At 39.6% G+C, this 22,379-nt stretch overlaps 1 protein-coding gene across 1 annotated transcript; it reads right to left on the bottom strand.

Moving 5' to 3' along the window:
• Positions 1-662: 662 nt before the first annotated feature.
• LOC115622282 (beta-1,3-galactosyltransferase 5) lies at positions 663-22,034 on the bottom strand. The gene is made up of 2 exons (XM_030516184.1): positions 21,181-22,034; positions 663-2,406 (listed from the first exon to the last, which is right to left on the bottom strand). Exon 2 carries the CDS (start codon positions 2,210-2,212, stop codon positions 872-874), a length of 1,341 nt encoding a protein of 446 aa, XP_030372044.1. The 5' UTR covers positions 2,213-2,406; positions 21,181-22,034; the 3' UTR covers positions 663-871.
• Between the last annotated feature and the right edge of the window lie 345 nt (positions 22,035-22,379).

The following is a 22,379-nucleotide window of genomic DNA, read 5'->3' as shown; positions in this document are numbered from 1 at the left end:
GGTATATGTAGGTATACTAAATAGTACTATATATTGTGCTTAATCTGTATGTGGGTGCTTCCTAGCCGCATTTGTTTTAAACGTCTTACGAATGTTGTTATTAAGTATTACGGTTGTATCACCAAGAGAGGCTTGAATGTTGTTCGTTTCAGTTTGTTAAAAGTAGGGTTGTTTGTTTGTTTGTTGCATTTCTTTGTTTGTTTGTTTTTTTTGTTTGTTATCGCTTAGTTATGCTACATGATAAGAATGATTGTAGGCAGGTGGTTGGTTGTTCACTTGACTTGCAATGTTTGTTTTCGCTGCACTTGGCAGCAGACAGCAATCGCCACTTAAAACTACTGCTAGACATCAATTTTTCTTTTAGATAAATTTGTCCTAAAATACATATTATTTGAAACAATTTGGAGCATAAACACAAAAGTGAAGGGCCCCACCGATCAAAATACGTTCCAAGTTTTGTGGATTTTCCTTTTCTTGAAAATGAATATGAATATTAAGTTTTGAATCAAAAACCGTTTAGGTATAGTCATGGATATATCAGGTCTTAGAGGGAATATGGTACTAAACTTTAGTATTTCTATTCAATACACTAAGTGTATTGCTTCCCAAGAGAAACGAAGATATAAATCTCCATATATTTGATTCATTGGACGTTAAAGAGGTTTTAGTTATGAAATTTCTTCGGCCCGCTTTATTTAAAAATGCATAGCATATAAATAACGAACAAAGTTATACAATTTTTGGAATCCATCAGAGATCTGAGAAGCATAAAACTCTATATACATGCATGTTTCGAAAGTGTGGGCCCTTCTTTTGTTGGCAACTCTGATTTATTCTCTATACTCTGTTTGTACATTTCATTGCCACCCGACTAGCTGATGTCATTGGTCTCGCCCTCGGTTACTTCTAAGCTGGGACCGCTGTTCAGCGTGTAATTCTGGGTCGCGTACATCTGCCAGAGTGCATCGACTTGCTGCGGCGAGATGCTGTGCCAGGACACCAGAAACTCCAGCTGCCCGAGATCAATTTGTCCGGCAAGGACACCCAGCAACGTTGGCTCATACAGTATGTAGGGCTTCAAGGAAATAATCGTCGTGTTGGTACGCTGAGCCAGGACTCCAGTGATCATCACATCGTCGACCCAAAAGTACCGAGACTGTTGCGCCGCTCGATATAGACGCTCCACCACATCTGCCGAGTAGACGATGGCAAAGCCGGGACAGTAGGGCGGATAATAGCGCTCGGCGTACTCGCTGAAGCTGACGCGCCACTTGGAGCGATAGGAACGCTTGACACGGGCGCCCACAAATTTAAGGCAGAGCAGTAAGTCGCGAGGTTGCTGCAGGAACAAACGCATGGGCGGGGGTGTGGTGGTCAGGTTGATCGGAGATTCCACAGTGGCCGGTTGCATCGGGACGTCGGTGAAGGGCTGCAGATTCCGGATTAGCCGCGGCGTATTCACATACACATCGTCGTCCACCTTGATCAGCAGTTGGGCGTGTTTGCAGTTGTTGTGAAACCATTTGAGGGCCATGACATGCTTGTAGGTCATGTTGCGATAGGCGTCCTGGAAATTTCCCTGCACCATATCCTTGTGCTGTTCGTTCTCGGCAATCAGAGCGAGTTGCAATGCCCCCTCTGCCTCAGGCACAGCGCCCAATAGGAAGACGAGACGCACTGGTGTACGGGCGAGCAAGGATTCGCTTCCCCAGGTCTGACGAATCAGAGTGCGCTTTTCCACATTCCCGGGCGCCGTGTGCACCAGAATGAGCGCTTGAGTGTGCCACTCGCAAGGTGGCTGCGCCATGAGATAGAAAAAGCCGCGCAGATCGATCAGCTGGCCATCGTCCGTTCCTGCTGTTGACTGCAGGACGCTGGCGGCTGTGGGTGACGGTGCCGGCGTGGCGGAGCCACCTTCCACTATTCTAACTATGCTAGTACTATCATAACTATGGTTGCTAATCTGAGTACGACTAGAGTCGTGTTTTTGGCATGCTTGTTGGTAGGCGCTGCCATTGGCGCGCGACGACTGTGATATTTGCTGCCATTGCTGTGAGCCCAATGTCTGTGGCAATGTTGAGAGCGCTGTCGCCGATCCCGAGGTAGCCGCATCCCCCTCGGGCATCACCGGTTCCTGTACGGTCACCAGCCATATTACCACGCACAGATTCAGCCAGATGATCAAGCCCCAGAAGGGACGCCGATCCAACATGTCAATTGGCTGTGCGCTTGTGCGTTGTTGTTTCTGCTCCTACTACTTTTTCTGTTGGTGCTGTTTCTGTTGCTGTTGCTGCTCCTTGCCTTCCTTCTTCTGACTACTTCTCCCTCCTTGGTTTCTATGACGTGGACACCTCAAGCGGAAGCGCTTCCTTCGTCGCGTTGCCATTTAATTGCAATTGAGCGCGTCTGCAAATAAAGTCAATAAACAAATAAAAAACGTTTAAGCACACTAATCAAACCAATTTCATTTCATTTAATTAATAAACTAACAGAGCTGACAATTAAACAAACAGCAATCTATCTATCTATATTCTATCTATCTATACATATATACATATATAAAAATGGAAGTATATATATGTATATACACCTCATTCTGTTTTTACACGGTCTTTTTTTTTACATGCTTTTGATTTAACACGGTTCGTAAATTAAAAATTGTGTATATGGTTACACGACTTTATTCCATTTAGCACGATTTATTTTGCATATAATCAAAGTCTTTTTTTGCACAGTTTTTTTTCAGACAGCTTTTTTGGGAACCAATGTACCGTGTAGAAACAGAATTTGGTGTATATGTTCCGTACAGACTCGGAAACCGCTCAACCGATATTGATCAAATTTTGTGGCAATATTGAAAATAGTCCCGTGGTTAATCCTCTGAGGTTTCGTTTCACTTTTTGTTCTGTCAGTGTTTCATTCGTAAATAAATAAGATTTAATCGAATTCAGAGCCTTCAAAACGAAACAAGAACGGAAGTAAAGGCTTCGGCAAATGCCCCAAAAAACACATCCACATCTGATCCAAGGAACACCAAGAGCGGGCGATGGACATCCTTTGTACAGACGACGAAAGGTGGACGACAGTGGCTACTCAATCAAGGACGTAATCGAAGCCATAAAAAGCGAAGGACGTTATTGGGAAAGATTTGACGTCGCACTACAATTCAGTGGCGCAGAAAAGCAAGCCGGAAACGCTAGTACTCATATAAAAATACCATGGCCGGTGAATTATGGAACCTGACGATTAATTAATAAACATGAAGCAATGACCAAATGCGTTATACAGAATATATAGATAAGGAGGAGGTACGAAGTAGTGAGGCCATTAATGCTTGCTATAATTGCGATATTAATCTGTGTGGAGCCAACAGATGAGGAGCTGTTGTTCGAGCATTGAACAGTAGCCTCCACTGCCGGCAGCCAATTACCGCGGGTGCACGCTCATTTACAAATTGGTTTGAGCGCCATCAATCAAGGTGGATGTTGGATATGCGCGATAATAGAATAAGCCATAATGTAATTGGAGGTCATGTGAGTGCGAAGTACACGCCATTCAGCAACGCACTTCAGTAGTCGCGTCAGGTGCGCCATTTCTATAATTTGTTTCGCATGTAACCCAAGGAGGACTGTGGTTGGTGTCAACATGTCACCAAGTCTCCAACTGGGCGACACACTGCCATTTGATGTAACCCATTTATGGCAAACACTCCTCATCGCGCATGATTTAAACCAAGCAATAGAAATAGCAATACACAATAGAAAACCCAAGACCTGATACGTTCTGGAATAAGTTTGTTTGTCTCTTTGCCAGAAGTGTTCCAAAGATGAATGAATACAAATTTCTTAAAGCAAAGTTAAAGTCCTTTTCGATATACAAGCTCCACAAAGTAACTCTTTTGATTTGGATGGGAATAAAAATGTAAAAATATTCGAATCTTTTATGAACAAATTTTGTCGATATGTTTATTTGTTTAATCGACAAACAATGCAGTTAATGTAAAAGAAAAAAATCAATACAATAGAGAACTTAAACTAAATAAAACTGAAGAAAGAAAAAGCCTATAAAAATGACAAAAATATCTAATAACGAATCCGACACGCTGGGGGAATTTTATTTGCCAAACGGCCTGCAATGCCCCGATTCACAGAGAGTAGTCAGATACGTTATAAGACCTAACATAAAAGAAGTGGAGATGAAAACATAAACATAAAATACTTAAATAATAAAAGAAAAATATATTTAATAGCTAAAGGTGAGAATCACTGGACTAGACATTTATGGGAAATAACATCTTTATTGTACAAAACGGTGTCAGTGTCTCTTTTTAAGACAAGGCGAGAACTTCGTTTTTGGTTTCAAGAGCAAGCACACTAGCGACTACGACCACTTTGAAGCCCCCAATAAATCGATCATAAGTCTATTATACAATTATTCGACATTTTCGACAAACCCCCGTCAATCTATTTCCATTCGTTGCATTACACGCAAAAGTGATTAATTGCGAAACTGTTGTCAGATGTGGAAGAAGGCTCGCCCCACAACATTGAAGTGCAACTAATCGCTCTGCGAATTTTCGACCACATCATCAGACAAAAATCCCCTACACGTTGATGATTATTTGAATTTGATAACAGATAGTGCACTGGCAGTGGCACGAGCTATCTGGCTGTGAAAACTGCTGGGACTTTGGATGCATGATCTGATTACTATTCTGTTATCAGCAAGAGCGAGTTATGCGTTGTAACACGTTTAGACTATTAACTAATTGCCAGCGTAGCGCTGGTGACGTAAGAGACTGCTGACAATGCAACACAGCAACCCACGCCCAAAGTCTCGTACAGGTTCACTGTCCGCCTGGCAAGAACAGAGCGCACGTCTTTTCCTGTCTTGAAGGCTGCAACAAAGGGAGTTCATTGCACCGAAGCACCCGTGTCGTCATAATTTCATTTATTATTAAAGATTTCCTTACAACGAGCAAAGCAGGAACACGTAGGCCGCGGCCGCGGCCGCGAGCCAGACAGCACCTGCATCGCGTAGCTGAAGTCGGGCTTTGTGTTCGGCAGTCAGTCAATCCATAAGTCAGTCACGTAGCCAACAATATACCTCACATATTGGGAATGTGCAGAGTGTAATTGAAATTGGTTATGACTTGATTGAAAAAGTGCAAAGACATAGGAAGCCAATGATAGAAATGATTTCACTTCAGCTCAGTTCACTTGGGAAAGAAACACTTTTCCTTTTGATTATATTTCGGCAATATTTTTATTTATAATATTATCGTTATCAGCAATCATTTAGTTAAATTGCGGCCAAATCCTCAAATGCTCAAAGATAAGATAAATATTCCAAGGTAGCTAAGCCGACTGCGTCATACAAGAATATTGATTATCGCACAAAAAGACCATTTGGCCTCTTGACTTATTTTAAGACCCATCCGCTTTAAGAATCCTCCAACTATGAAGGGACAAAGGACAAACAAAAGCAACCGGCACCCTCCAACCCCTCCTGTGCGTTCGCAGCGTAAAACGCCATAGACCGAGGTAAATATTAAAACAACATTCTATTTAAATGCCGCGTGAAGTCAATAACTGTGAATTGCGAGCGAATAAAGGCGTTGCGGCTATTCATAAAATAAATAAATAAATAAAACTACAAGTTAGACTTTATAGTCGCCGCGTCTAACTATGAAATGCCCTGCAAAAGTGCCTCACAGAGAGCTGTATAGTAAGTCACCAGAGAGCTGTAAATCAGTTAGCTAGACAGCGTTTAACCAGAATGCCATAGCTTCCATATAACTATGGGCAATGTTAGAGATGATTTTATCCAATAAATGGAAACCAAACCTAACTACAAGTAGGTATCTAGAAAAGATTAATCATTTCTGAGAATGAGAAGTGTGGTGGATTACCTTCGATTATCACATTAGACCGATTTTGGCTTCGCCTGGAATCAATTCTAATAATAATGATCATTCACATTTACTTTCAACAGAACTCTTTTTCTCTCTTCTATACAATTTATCCTTTATGTTATCTCCGGGGAATTGTCTGACCACTTACAGCTGGGAGTCGCTCTCAAATTTTCCCCTACCGGGTTGGAGAATTCCCTTTTACTCTTTCTCTTTATACTTAATTAGCTGTTAAGTATAATTAATTTTCCTCCTCTACAAACTATTTTTTTTAGTTAATCGACGTTATTGTACGATTTTTTCTTAGGCTTTCTTATCAATTAAGTTGAAATTATAACGTTATATTATTACATATCTTTATTTTATAATATTTTAGTATAATATAATTAAACTTATAGTTATATTATTACATATCTTTGTTTTATAATATTTTAGTAGAATATAATTATACTTATAGTTTTAAATATGTATCAACAGCACTTGTTCTTGAATTATTGAATAAAATAAAATCAGTTTTGAAGAGTTGCGTCCAAAATTGAATAATTTCACTTTAACGCAACTGGTATTAATTGAATGGTGATCCATTTAGAGGTGTCTATGAAAAATATGATCCAAAATAATACCACTACCAATTTGTCACATTTTATCACAAGATGTGTTATGTGGCTAGGAATCTACATATATATTATTCAATTATTATTAAATTTTTAAATAATAATGTGTAGATATGCAAGGAAGTTCTAAAATTAGGGTTGCGATTGCTTCGCCGACCAGTTCTAATGGTGGTTTATAAAATAATGCATAATAAATAATTAGAATGTAGTTGTATAAGCATGGGGTTGTTTATGGTTATCAAACATAGGTAGAAAAAAACTGGTATCCGTCTGCCTGTTACATACTTGTATATACTTGAATAGTGCATTGAAAACAAACTAATGCCCCTTTATACTCCGGCTTAAAGTAAAGGGTATAAAAACTAGCGCGGCCGGGGGTTGCTTGAAGAAAAAATTACAAAGTTAGGCACGCAATGGACAGCCGGCAATAAGGAGCAGAGCAGACTGTCGATGGCGAACACTCGAGAGAGGCAACCATTTTTCATGGCTCTGCGATATGCAAAAACTAATTACAATCCAACTCCATTCTGCCTTTCTACATTATACTTGTAAGGCACTACAAAGGGCATTGCAAAACTTGGCTCTAAAGCCAAGGGGTCGCAAAAGCAGGCCCCTTTGCGCGCATTCGAGTGACGGCATCGCGCTTAGGGGCAGAGAGCGGAGCAGGGATGGGGTCTCTGCAATGATATTTCACAGTCGATAAAATGCCAGACACGGCCGCCACAGCCGCAGCACCAGCCCCAGCCCTAGAGAGGGGCCAAACGGCAATGACAGCGGGCAAAACTTTTTCAAGTCGAAGGTTACATTTTATCGTTCTCGAAAAAGTACCCCCAACCACCACAAAAATAAATCTAGGAGCACTCTCTTTAAGGCTTGGCATGTCCCTATACATTCAGCTGCAGCAATGGCATCGAATACTCTTATTTATTGAGGCCTTTTGTTTTTCATTCTTTCATTTCAGGCACCACGGTGGTCGCCAATTTTACTTTTTTTTTTTAGTTTTTCCCCATAGGCCATTTGCTGAATGAATGGCAGCAGGTTGCCGCCAACTTGGCCCCTGGCCAAATATTGTCTAAATATTTTTTAGCTACCATGTCGATTCGAATCCCACCTTTTGTTATTGTTTTTTGATTTTGTTGATGATAAATGTTTTCTGTTTAATGGGGAGCAGCCCACATGTGTTGATACAATAATGATCTTGAGATAACCAATGTGTTTATCCCACTACATACTCGTACTTCTATATTAGCACTCGCGTGCACTTTGGAACAATTGTTTTAATGTGCTGGCCGGGAATGTGTTCGCACTTACGTAGATCCATCACCTGAACTTAGTCGCTGGGTTACTCAGGCTGGGAAATTTGCCATCGCTGCTACAAAACCTATTAGAGATTCATACTCGCATAACAATTAGCGTTTGTCTCGTGTCTACGGTCTGTTTATAATTTTGTTAGCTAGCTGGGCAGAAAAAAGTTTTATAAAATTCACAACTACAACAGTTTATTAGCTACGTGTGTTTAGATAATTGCTAAGAAATTGAATTGGAATCAATGCAGAGGCATGTTAACTTAACATATAACTATTTAGAGGAGGATAAAAACTGAAAAAAAAAAATTTGCAATATAAAATCTTTAAACGTATCTAAACAATTTATGGAATTTATTGTTCTATAGATTTGTGATGTACTATTTTTAGATATTATGCATTTGCCTTTACAGTTAAATATTTTTACGACGGCTACGTCAGCCACTTAGGTTTACATATCTATACGAATATGAGGCTCAGTCTGATCGTTCAAAGCCGTTTACTTAAAATCTTGCGGTATTGAATTACTAAACAAATATAGTTTTGAAAAAAACCTCCACTTTTTCATACCCTGTGCCCAAAGAGTAAAAGGGATTACTAGTTTGGTGTGAATGTATGTACAGACACACAGACGGAGGCGTGGCAGACCTTGCAAAGTATGTATAATTCAAAATACTTTGATCAAATATTTTTATGAAACAAAAATGCTGTTGTTTTACCGTTTCAACAGATCCGAAAATTGAATATTGCTCTGGTTCAAGTTTCAAATAGTTCTTGTCTCTTGTCCCCTTTCATGGCCGAAGAAAGTAAACAGTGAACACCAATGGATGGCAAACAACTATTTGGCGGCTGTGTGTGTCTGCAGACATACTTATGTGCATATCTGTATACTTAGATATGTACATATGCACGCGGGTAAGGGGATGGAAAGCCACAGTTCCGCCATACATGGGACACATGTAAGGAGCGTGCGTAGGAAAGATGCAACTGAGACGCTGAGTCAGCGTCGCAAACGATTAAAGGATTTTACAGCTGTCGCTGACAAATTTGAGCTGACAAAAACAAGAGCCGACATGAAAACAAATGTGGATATACATATGTACATATGTATATGTATGTATACACGTCTCTAAGTATGAGCGTTTGTACATGTGTACATTAATAACTCAAGTACAGTAGTGGCCTGCGCGTTTTCCATACACCCCAGACAGTTTTTATAGGCCAAAACAATCAAACCTAGGCCCCACTTTTTATCGTCCCGCTTCAAACTTTGAACCCTACTACCTTTAACATACTCGTACATGGAAAATACTCAGTACTAAGATCCTCAGGCTAAATTTGTATTGCTAGCATTTTGCAGCATTAGACGGACCGAAACAGTTTCACAGAAAACAGGAATTATTGTAAAGTAAACCTTTAAACCTCGCTACCTTTAACTAACTCGTACAAGGAACATAGTCAGTACTAAGAACCTCTTAGGCGAAATTTGTATTGCTAGCATTTTCTCATCTTGCAGCATTAGGCGGACCCACATATCTCCACACATTGCTTATAAAAAATGATTTTTTGTTAAGTAAAAGAAAAATCTCTTCCTTTTAGAGGAATATCTGATCTGATAGCTTACTTTTTTATAAGAACAACCATCTACATATGTATATGTGTCAAGCGTATTGATTCAGCGTGTTATGCAAAAATATATATACTCCGCGGGTTTTGGTATCAAATGTTATTTGTACAAGTACTTTTGTTACCTACTGTACGCTAATTTTCTGCAATTGCAGTTTATATCGAAATGGGAGTGAGACGCAGAGAAATGGGCGCTTCTGCATTTGGGAACAGTTCAGTTCATTTTCCCACACAAACGTTTGGCGGTTAAAAATTATTCGCATGTTTGTGGCCAGCGGTAAGAAGTCGTTGTTGTTTTGGTTTTTGTTGTTTTTGTCATCGTCATCATCGTCATCGTCGTCGTCGTCGTCGTGAACGTCAGACTGTGCGAAAAGCCGCACTTGGTGTGGGCGTTGGCCCTGACTGCAAGCGAAACTTTTTAAATGATGTTTCCACACAACACAAATTGCAGGAAATGCAAAATGATAGCAAATGTGAGTGAGTGTGTGAATGAATAGACACAAGTTTTGGAGCTCGTGTGGGTATATGCGAGTACGATGAACAAACAAACAAACTAGAAGCAATGTTTGTAGACGCCACTTGAGCCGTGCAAACGAACTGGTTTGGCTGCCCCCGGCCTTTGGCTATAGCCGCTGGTTCACTACTTGTATTACAGATCCAGACTCAATTTGCTTACCGCATATTATGAACGCATTTATGGTCTATTCTAACTAAAAATAAAAAGACCAAAAGAGACAGTGTTACAATCGAGCAAGCCCGAAGTTGAAATACCTTATATGTTTGGATAAATCAGTCATCAAAACAGTTAAACACAGTTTCCGCAAATGACGTATCAGTGCTCAGCGGAAGAAATATTCCACATATAATAAATCTATATATACGAGTATGTACCAACAGCAGTAACAAAGGGCTGTTGCTCTGCGGGACCTGCTTGAAAGTCTCGCTGGAAATAGACAAACGTATTCTACTTTTGCTGTATGGTGACAGAACATTTCCAATTAAATACGTGATTACTTAGTCCAGGCAGGTAAATGGAAACTGATTGTAATAAGTGTTGAAATGTATCAAACCATATGTATCGACTCATCTGTCCATCACTAACAAAGTTAGTCTCTCTAAGAATGTAGATCGAAGCAGACGCATTCGCTGCAGCTATATTGTATCACACACAACACATCATATATTCATACATATCAATAAACATCAAACTTATTACATTAAAAACAACAACAGGTTATGGGCCCAGCAAGCTTCCACTGCACTCATATACCTTAGTGAAACCTAATAAATAAAAGTTTTGGTGATGCCGAATTCATTGTGAAATAATCAATGCAATAGACGCATAATTGTATGTAAATGTGTGTATGTGGTAGACGTACATACGTACATGTGTATGTGCAAAAATCTTGTGTGTATTGGTGACTGACGCCAACAAAGTGGTCGTTTAAATTTGAAATCCACAAATCAGTGTTAAGCACATAAAGCGTGTGAAAAATCAAAGTGTTGAAAAAGTACACGGTGAAACTATCGAATAATCGATCAACGAAAACACGAAACGTAAACAAACGCAAAAAAAAAAAAAAGTAAGAAGAAGTGTGTTAGAAAAACAAAAGTACAGTATTAATCGCTGAAAAAGTGCGACAATATGAGTTATGCAAATATTAAAATTGATCCCCTCGGAAGGGACAATTATGATACCTGGAAAATACAGATACAAGCGTTATTAATAAAAAACGATGTTTGGAAATATGTAAGTGGCCAGAACGTGCTGCCAACTAATAGTTCTGCTGAAAAAGTTGCAGAATGGGAATTGAATGATTCTAAAGCAAAATCCGACTTAATTTTGTCAATCTCTACGACAGAATTGAGACAAGTGAAAAACTGTGAGACATCCAAGGAATTATGGGACAAATTAAAAAGTGTATACCAATCAAAAGGTCCCGCGCGCAAAGCTCATTTGCTGAAATCGCTTATTTTGTTGAAAATGCAAAATGGTGGGGACATGCATACCCATTTGCAAAATTTCTTTGACACGGTAGACAAAATTCGCGAAATGGACATGGAAATCATGGATGATCTTGTAACAATATTACTATTGTATAGTGTGCCAGACGAATACGAACAGTTTAGAGTCGCGATCGAAACGCAAGACAAACTACCCGATCCGGAATCGTTAAAAACGAAAATGCTCGAAGAATACGAAGCGCGAAAACGCAACAATGTCGAGTCCAGTGACGCATTGTTTGCACGAAAAAGTTATATTAAAGTGAAAAGTAGCAAACCTACTGAAAAGTTTAAATTAGCTTGCTACAATTGTGGAAAAATAGGCCATAAAGCCAGAGAATGCCGATCGAGGCCGAAAAATCAATTCGAAAACAATAACAAAAACAAAGAAAAGCGTGAAAGACCTGAAAACGCAAGTAATACCGCTATTGCTTTTCAAATATGTGGTGAAAAAGGAATGTGGTGTCTAGACTCTGGAGCCACATCGCACATGTGTTCTCAAAAGGACAAATTTCAAAATATTGTCAGAAATAGTGAAAACCAAAAACTGAAGCTCGCAAATAACATGTCTGCTAAAATAGCAGGGTGCGGAGAAGTTTTATTAGAGACCTCAAAAAGAACTGCAAGTTTGGGGGAAACGTTATATGTACCAGACTTAAGATCAAATTTAATGTCTGTTTCTAAGATTACAGATAAAGGCTTCGAGGTCATCTTTCGTCGTAACGGAGCAGTAGTACTAAATCCCAAAACAGGCGAGAAAATAGTCACAGCATTGCGAAAATCAAATCTGTACTACATAAATGAGCCGCCATCGCGCAGCAACGTCGCTCAAGCAACTGAGCAAAAGAAGGATCTTCAAGAATGGCACGAAATACTCGGGCATCTCAACGAGGCCGATTTGAAAGGTATGATCAAAACTGAAAAAGTGGTAGGCATCCAGGCCGATGTCAAACAGAATTTGCAGCAGTGTGAGGTCTGCATTCAGGGGAAGCAAACACAAAATCGCTTTCCGAACTCCGAATCAAAGTCAAATGAACTCCTTGAACTAGTACATTCCGACGTCTGTGGACCAATGCGCACCCAGTCCAATGGTCACTCGAAGTATTTTGTCACATTCATTGACGACAAATCAAAGTGGTGTGAAGTATACTTTGTCAAACAAAAGAACGAAGTATTAAGTAAGTTCACACAATACAAAAGCATGGTCGAGAATAGTACAGGAAAGAAAATCAAAACGTTGCGTACTGATAATGGTAAAGAGTATGTAAACTCTGAATTTTCTCGGCTGCTGAAAGAAGCTGGTATAAAGCATGAATTAACTGTTGAATATACTCCACAGCAAAATGGAGTAGCCGAGCGGAAAAACAGAACTCTAATCGATATGGCGCGCTGCATGTTACTTCAAAGTGGACTTGCAGCAAGTTTCTGGGCTGAAGCGATCATCACGGCGAATCACATCAGAAACCGGTGTCCATCACGAAGTCTAAATGGTGAAATACCCTACACTCTATGGACCGGCAAAAAGGCAAACGTTAACTATTTGCGGAAATTTGGCACAATCGCCTACATGCTAGAAAAGAAACCTGGAAAAGGAAAATTCGAGCCAAAATCAAAACGATGTATTTTTATTGGATACGAAAACCAGTCTAAAGCGTATAGACTATGGAGTCCAGATGAGAGAAAAATCTTCAAGAGCCGAGATGTAAAATTTACAGATCATTTTGAAGGAAATTCCGAATATGACGAATTCATCGACGCAAAGCAGCTTATCACGGGAAACCATGAAATAGTGGTCGAAATCTTAAATAAACCAACCAATGCCGTGAATATGAAAAATGAAGTTGAAGATGCGAAGGATCATGGAATCATAAGTACCCCAGTCACCACCAAGCCGAAAAGGGGAAGACCACCCAAGCCAAGGCGTATAATTGAAGAAGCAGAAACACGTAACACCTCTAAACAAAAAGGCCACGTTGAAGAGACGGACCCGCAAACCGCTGAAGAAGCACTCGCTCGTCCCGAAGGTGAAGAATGGAAAGCAGCCTTACTAGAAGAATACCAGGCACTGAAGAAAAATAACACGTGGGAGTTGGTAGATCGTCCGCCCAACACCAAGGTCATCGAAACGAAATGGGTATTACGAACCAAACGAAATGCGGATGGATCAATCCAGAGACGAAAGGCAAGACTCGTCGCTAAAGGTTTTGCACAAACACCAGGTGTAAATTATACAGAAACATTTGCTCCTGTTGCACGAATGAGCTCCATACGTATGCTCATGGCATTATCCGTTGAATTGGAAATGGAAATTCAACAACTCGATTTCGTAAGCGCATATCTAAATGGTGAAATTACCGAAGACATCTATGTGGAAATACCTGAAGAACTAAAGCATATTCTCAGTGGTCACGAACAAGAGGCCTACAAGTCAGACAAAGTGTGCAAAATTCAAAAGGCACTTTACGGTCTAAAGCAATCAGGACGTCAATGGTACAAGAAGCTCGACGAGAAGCTGCAAGAGCTTGGTTTGGAACCTTGCAGCGCAGACCCTTGTGTATACACCAAGCGAAGTGAGAATATACTTACAGTTGTTCTTATATATGTTGATGACCTCATGGTAGCATCAAACAACAAAGAAGCAACCGACGACCTTAAGAAGGAACTTGCAAAAACCTTCGACATGAAAGATATGGGACCCCTAAGATACTGTTTAGGCATCGAATTCGAGCAGAACGCAGAAACAAACCAGATAAAGATTCACCAACGAAAGTACACAAATGAAGTCGTCAATCGATTCCACATGCAAGATGCGAAAGCCATATCCACCCCAATGTTACCAGGTGAAAAATTATCAAAAACAATGTCACCAAGTACACCGGCAGAAGAAGCGAATATGAAGAACGTCCCATATCAAAGTCTTATAGGCTCGCTAATGTATCTAGCAGTTTGCACTCGTCCAGACATAGCCCACGCAGTAAGCGTATTAAGTCAGTATAACTCATGCTTTGGCCGAAAGCACTGGGAAGCAGCGAAAAGAGTCCTCAGATATCTCAAAGGCACCGCAGAAGAAGGACTCATTTTCAAAAGAACAGGCAAGGACCTATTCGGCTACACCGACGCCGATTGGGGTTCAAATGTCGACGACCGAAAATCGTACACAGGTTACGCTTTCATGTATGCTAACGCAGCCGTCAGTTGGGAATCCCGTAAACAACGCACAGTTTCATTATCCACAACCGAAGCTGAGTACATGGCGATTTCCGACGCAGCAAAAGAAGCAATTCATCTGAAATTGTTCATAGAAGAAGTTTTGGGCAAGAAAGGCGCTATCGTTATCTTCAACGACAACCAGGGTGCCGGCGAACTTACTAGAAATCCTGTATTTCACAGCCGAACGAAGCACATTGATATCCGTCACCATTTTATTCGAGAGCTAGTGGAGAAAGACGAAATCATCATCGAATACATCCCCACAGAAGAGATGCGAGCCGACGCCTTAACTAAAAACCTAACGAGAAAGAAGCACATCGAATGCATGATGGGTTTGGGTATACGTTAAGTATATAAAATTTTGAATTACTAACAAAATGTTAAATGAAATTCTTGAACATATGATTTGAGGGGAAGTGTTGAAATGTATCAAACCATATGTATCGACTCATCTGTCCATCACTAACAAAGTTAGTCTCTCTAAGAATGTAGATCGAAGCAGACGCATTCGCTGCAGCTATATTGTATCACACACAACACATCATATATTCATACATATCAATAAACATCAAACTTATTACATTAAAAACAACAACAATAAGTTATCAGGCTAAGGCTATGATGAGATCGTTGGGATCAGAATTACACGATAGGAATAAATGAATTACAATCAGTACCCAGACAAACTTCCAGCGCTGAGTTATATACGCCCCCAGCAAAAGCAAGAAGTAGAGCGTACTAGATGATGCAGCTTGTGGAGTAAACTTCATTCGCTAATAACCTTTCTTCCAAATCACCGACTTGTATGAAATTTAGAACAAAAGTAGATAATTATATAGAGATGTCTGGTGACAAGTTTGGTTAAGCTTTTAAAATGTGGACACAGTATTGTCGAAATTCTGTATATTTGAAACCTATTCTGCCATTCACAAACCTAATACACTTAATTCTGTTTTACACGGTAGATTGGTTGCAGAAAAGCCGTGTAAAAAAACAGCGTAAAAAAGACATATAAAACATATTAAGATCAGTGAAAAGCAAGGATTTATGTATATTTTATTTATATGTATATATAAGAATGGTTTCTAGCTGTTTGTCAGCTGTGCATTTTTATTTATTTTGAATCGTGCTAAATGGAATAAAGTCGTTTAACAATACAAGTATATACAATTGCTAATTTTCAAACCGTGTTAAAACAGAATTAGGTGTATACCCTTTTTACTCTACGAGTACAGGGAATAAAAATTGAGGGGCCGATCACATGAATGCACTGATTAGAGCATAGAACAATTGCAAATTTGTCAACTGCAGTTCTAAGCGATATGCCGACTCCGCGATGACACCGGAAAAGAGATACTGACTGCTGGAAGCAGTCAGCTGACGAGCTCCGACGAATGACAAATGACAAGCGCAGAAGGAAGAAGGATTACAGTAGGGAGAAATGCTGTCAAATGGGAGAAGGCAAATGGAAAGACAAATGCTCTTGTGTTGACAGCGCTACCAAGGCCCCATAATTGCCAATTAAAAAGTGGAAATGCGCAGGCAAGGACACACCCAGTGTCTGGAACTGACTTATCAGCGGTTGCCTACGAGGGTTGGCCACATAGCATACGAGTACGCTAGTAAATAATTGATTTATTCATAAATTTCCTTCTTCCCCATCGCCTGCGCATGAAAATTTAATTACGCACATTTTGTTTACATTTTCACGAGTCGCAACGGCTGACGCGACTCACAAGCCATCGAGTGAGCAGCAAACGAGTTTTACGCACGCACCAAGGAGCACGCACGACTCGAGGATGATGGAGGAGCTGCGAGCCAGGGGCTTGGCAACGTTTTAACATAATATCTAAGGCCGGCAAATTTAAATGGAACCACTCGCAGCCAACGAAAACGGTCAAATTCATATTCAATGCATCGAGCGATGAGTCAGCCCACAGAATAGTTGAAAAGCAAATCTGATACATACTCGTATATAAGTTTGTTTTAACAGTGGTGGAACATAAAATCAGTATAGAGTAAGTCGGCCTAACAGCTTAACGTTTCTTCTCATGCAATTTTTAAACCCATATGTGGCTTCCAATATAACATCAAAATTGTGCCGAAAAGAACCCAATATCTATTGAATTGGGTGTGTGTGGAGAATATAGTCAGGAATATAAGCAATATTCCACAAAGTGTCCGATATCTGTTTTTAGTAGTTTGTTCTAACAACGAGTACAAACGATCGAAGAATAAAATTTTCAAGCTTATTTAAACTTATACTCTAAGGGCATACTAGACGTGACAGATCGCATCACCAATTGTCCGTCTGTAGAAAGTGCATCATTTGCATCTATTAAATAGTATTTAATGTTTGTTATTTTGCGATATTGAGAACCACAAGATACTGTTGTCATGTTTAAGAAATAAACGATTTGGCTAAGGGCATGTGAAATGCAGCGATTTGAAGAACTAGTGGAATGCAAATTGTATTCTCAAAATTAATTCATCCATTCTCTTCTTTACCTTAACACTGGCTCTGTATTTGTTTATCCCCGCGCTACCACTTTCGTTCATAAAGATTAAACCAGACCACATAAACCATTAATTGACAAATTTAAAAACGTTCTATGAAGTGGAAACGCTTAGGCCCAGGCATAAAAGCAGCGGCTGTAAATTAATTTGCTAATTGCTATAAACAGAACGGATTGCTGGTGATAATTTTGCAATTATGATCAATTGTGTGGTTAGGGGGAAGGCGATAACAATTCGACAGAAATGTGTGGCAGCAATTATTTGCTGGTGTTGGAGGACAACACAATAATATAAGCGCAATTTGATATGTAAAGTAACAGCACACACTTTAGTTAAATAGCTCATCTGGCAACTAGATTTACGTTTGTTTTTGCTTAGGTTTTCATTCAAACTCTTCTTCTCATCGCAGCATAACGCATTATTAGCTATGCATTTTTTTGTAACAAGACACTCGCCTTGAATTAATTGGGAAAAGTACAGCAGCGCCAAATCGGCTCAACAAAACACATATCAAGTGGATCGAAGACCCATCCGGAGATCGTCTGGAACAGCTGGTGTATTTCTTATCAAACCTGATGAACGGAGGACAGAAAATGTGCAGATAGACTTGATTTTTATTGCTAATAAACTTTACTTGACGGCTTATAGCACTTCAATCCTTCAATCCAGATAACAAACAAATTATTGATTGTGTACGAGTACACTTGCTTAAGTGCAACCTAACTTTTCCTCCAATCGATGCGTGCATCTCTGCATAAAGGAACAACTTTACAGACAATAGTCTCACCGCGTTATGGTATACGATCTTGACCTAATTGATCGTTTTCGAATAAGTAGTAGCTAGGTTGACGCAGTTTCTGCCCTACATTGACCGGAAAATTTACGTAATTTTGCACGGAGGCCTCTTATTTCAATATAAGCATATCGGCTGTGTTAAGTTACATACTATATCATATAGCTCAAATGGGAACACACCGACTTAAGGCATTTTTTTGTTTATAAAGACATCAAAACCAAACAGAGCAAAACGAAGTTTGTTGATATATGTTTGTACTTATATCCAATGATATTGCAAGTACGTTGAGTCAGAACGGGCTGTTTTATCAAATATATACATAAACATACATATGTACATAGGATGTACGCAGCAAAATGTTTTTTGGTTACATTTGACCATTAATACGAGTAGTTGCTGATTGCGAGCGGAGAAATATGCTGAACATATGAACATAAATACATACATATATCGCAAAGTGTAGGATGATTATTTCTTCAAAACATCGGTTTCATGTTGGCAATGAAAATAACAGCTGCACCAATGTTGTGCTGAAAGATATGAAGCACTCTACTCTTGAAAAATTAAATAAAATAATTTGTTTACACATTTGTATAAAATATAAGCAAAAACGTTGGACGAACACAAAGAGAGTGAGATAGGGAGAGAGATTGCGAGAGCTCCCAATACCTCAACGGGGTCAATGGACGTCGAAGTGACGCACCAAAAACGAACCAACATGAAAAACCAAGCTGCCAGTGACACGCGAACGAAGCCCGTGTAAAGCAGTTAGGAAGAGAAAAACTTTAAATTGCGCCGAAAAATGGAAAACATAGTCGATTAGCTCAACAAAAATAGAACTTAACCAAAACGACAGATTGGCAATTATGATTTACACCTTTAGGCGGTGGCGTGAGAGCACGGCGGTCTGAACACGTGATATTTTTTTTATCTGTTTATGAATCGGAAGTCGTTCGAACTGCGTGAGCCTTCCCCTTCGCTGCCTTCTCTGGCTATCTCACTGATTTTGATTCAAACGTGAAAAAGTAAAGTAGCGCAAACAGAATAATAACAGGAGTGCTTGTTTACATACATACATGTACATATGCATGTATGCGTGTGTGTGGGTAAAGAATTTTGCTGCTTTCTTGACTTGTGAGTGAGAGGGAGATGGTGGGGCAATCGCTGCAAAATGCAGTTAAAGACCCACCAGTAGGCAATAGAACTCTGCGCGCTCCACTGTGCGAATGTCGGTGCTGCGTGCCAGCTGAACTTTTTCAAGGTCAATGCGGCGACGACGCCGCCGCCACCGCCACCGCTGACGACTGTGCCGTCCTCGTCGCGACTAATATCGCAGTATTTGTACAACAACACGAACGACAAAAAACATACACAAATTCTCAGTTCTTGGCACAATGTGTCCCTTCTTTTTGGTCTGAATGGGCGTTGCTACTTAAGAAAAAAAAAAGAAAAAAGTTCAAACAAATTCGTCAGTTTAAGATTATATACCTTTGTTGAATTTGTTTCAGTCGGAATTCTAACTTTGAGGTACAAATTTCGATTTTTATTATTATTTTTTAATTATATCATAATAAAAAAATGAACAAAGCTTGCATAAATATTCCGTTGTACACTTTCCTTATACATATATTTTCATCACAAAGACTTTAATATGTGAAGAGCTATGTAGCTCCTTGTTTGCTTTTCTTTGTGTATTTATACACATTTTATTGAGACTTTATTATTTCTACTTATACAGGAGAAAAAGTAAAGTAGCTAACAAAAAAAAAAAAAAAAAGAAGGTTCAGAGTCCGATTTAAGTGAGACTTGTTAAAGAACTTTTTATTAAAAATTTTAATTGGCTTACGGTTACTTCATAAACAAATGAGGTCTAGTAATAGGGCATGTTCCTATTTTGTCATGCCTTTAGACTTGATAATATACTAGATAAGAAGTGCATTGGAAATTGTTTTCTACGTACTTTTGATATGATCTAACATAAAAAGTGACTACCACATGTAGAACTTGATTAGGATAGGTCAAAAGCAAAGAATATGTGCGCGTATAGCAAAAGCAAAAAGAAGAACAAAACCGTGGGTGCAGTTTGGTTTGATTCGTCAATAGCTTCCTTTAGGATAAAATAACTCGGATGATATTTGTAAATGCAATACATTCTATTTCTTACTGTTATGATCGTGTAGTATGTACATTCTTAGATGTTTTTTAAAAATAACACCAAAATAAAAATTGTCAATCAGTTCGATTTCAAAAACAAGTACCCCAGCTTCGTGTTGTTGTACAAATACTTAAACTGAACCAATTTTTCTAGGGAAAACGCCCGTGACATAATGGTCCAAGGGGACCGTTTCCGATTTATTTTTAAAGTATTTGTGTATGAAGTATTTTAACTCGACCACTTGAAAATTGTATTTGTAAATAAGGGCTATTATCGGCTCGTTTCGTTTCGTTGTATATACATATGTATGTATGTATTCATAAAAATATATACATTACTTGTATACAGATGCGGCACTTTCAACTTATCGGCCCCATAAGTATATACATACATACTATATGTATGTAAGAATGTATATCTACCCATGTATGTACTACATATGTATGCAAATAAAATGAAATTGAATAAAGTGCCATTGTTTAGAATTTGCAGACTACTTTAAAAAGTCGGGCTTGGGGCGACTCCACCTCCTCCTAGCCACGCCGATACATATGGTTGTAGTGCGGTGTTACCTTCATGAATAACAAACAGCTGACTAAGTTATTTGTAAAACTCTCCGTTACTCTGCCAGACCATGAATACAGAAATATAAAAAGAAAGTTGAACAGTGCCAACAACAATGTGCTGTTGAATATTAAATGCCAATGTGAGAGCGAGAGCACGCAGACGAAGAGCGAAAGATAATAAAATGTATAAGCGCTATTTTGGCATGTGTTAACTAAAGAGCGGGCAGCGGCAGAGCAACACGACAACAGCAATAACAATGCGCGACTGATGATGCTTGGGACGTGACGTTGATAAGATACGAGCGGCAAGTGGCAGCACCACAGACACACGCATGCCATAAATGTGCCACAGATTTTTTGTAGGATAAACGCCTAAGCAAAGGCAAGTGGCAGGCGGGAGCCACAATACTCGTAGACCGACCCACATTATTTGCATACGATTTTCTTGTTCCTAAGTACTAGCTTATTACCACTCACCTGGTTAGGCGTCTCTGTACCCCTGCCTGTTTTCCAGCGTCGGCGTTGACGTCGGCGTTGTTGCTGTGATGTTTGCAGTTGGCACATAACAGTTAACTTGAGGGAGCAGCGGCGGCGGCAGCGATGGCAGCAGCAAAATTAAGTTTTCGTTTTTTTTTTTTTTTGTTTTTTCAGCCGCTAGCCGCCCGCTGCACACACACACACACCCTCACACGCGAATGCCGACCAATGAGTGTGAGAGGACTCGGTAAAAAATATGAATATATTTGAATACAAGCCTCTGTTTAGCAGGCTGACTGGCTGAGTTAATAATCACCTAACGCGACTTCGCATTTTTAATTAATTTAAGGAAATTCGCTTGGCCAACATACGAGCACGCACTCTGGCACGCACACGCGCTCAATGGGCCACGGTGTTAACACACACACACACACACACAACGCTCTTACGTTTCGCAGCGGCGACTGCAGCACGGCAGCGCAAATTCCGGTTTTTTACTTTGGCAAATATGATAAACAAACTTTATATGCACTAAATTATTTATTATACTCTGAGGGCGGAACATACGTCGGCCACGACACGCACTCACGCAGCAGCAGAAGCGCTGGCGAAAAGGAATGCAAACGTTGAAGAAGAAGCAGCCGCAAGGATGCTCAGATGGATGCTGCAGTACGAATGGGCGGTGGAAATTTTTGTTGTTACTCGCTTCGTCGAGGGCTGCTAATGAGCTTGTTCACAAGGTCGTTACACAATTGCCACACTTTATAGTGAAACTATTAATTAGGTTTGTTTAAAATTGAGCAGTGCCAAATGTTTTAATTTTCGAACTTTTAATAACAAACAATAAAACTGAAGCGCGAGCAAGAGCAGCAACACATCCACCCAGTAGCGAGTTTTTTATGAACTGGCGGGTGGTTGTTGAGACCTGCCAACTTGTGAATACGCGATATCGATACGAAGTGCGCGCGCAATAATATTTTGGTTTTTGTTAAACAAAAAGTGCGTTTTATATTTAATTATATATTTAAAAAGAAAACTACATTGTTTAACAACATTAGCTGTTTTTTATGCTTCCATTTATTGATTTTTGAGGATTTCTTTATGATTTCAAATATAACAACGGGCTGTTTGGTGGCTTTTTAGTGTGACCGCATAGCTGTGAACGAAACAAACCACGGCAAGCGCCCGCGCAATTTAAA

This window comes from Scaptodrosophila lebanonensis, unplaced genomic scaffold (genome assembly GCF_003285725.1).
Source record: "Scaptodrosophila lebanonensis strain 11010-0011.00,11010-0021.00 unplaced genomic scaffold, SlebRS2 tig00000043-arrow-pilon, whole genome shotgun sequence".
Classification (NCBI taxonomy): Eukaryota; Metazoa; Arthropoda; class Insecta; order Diptera; family Drosophilidae; genus Scaptodrosophila; species Scaptodrosophila lebanonensis.
Note: the sequence above shows the minus strand (reverse complement) of the source record. Positions and strands in the feature narration are given on the sequence as shown.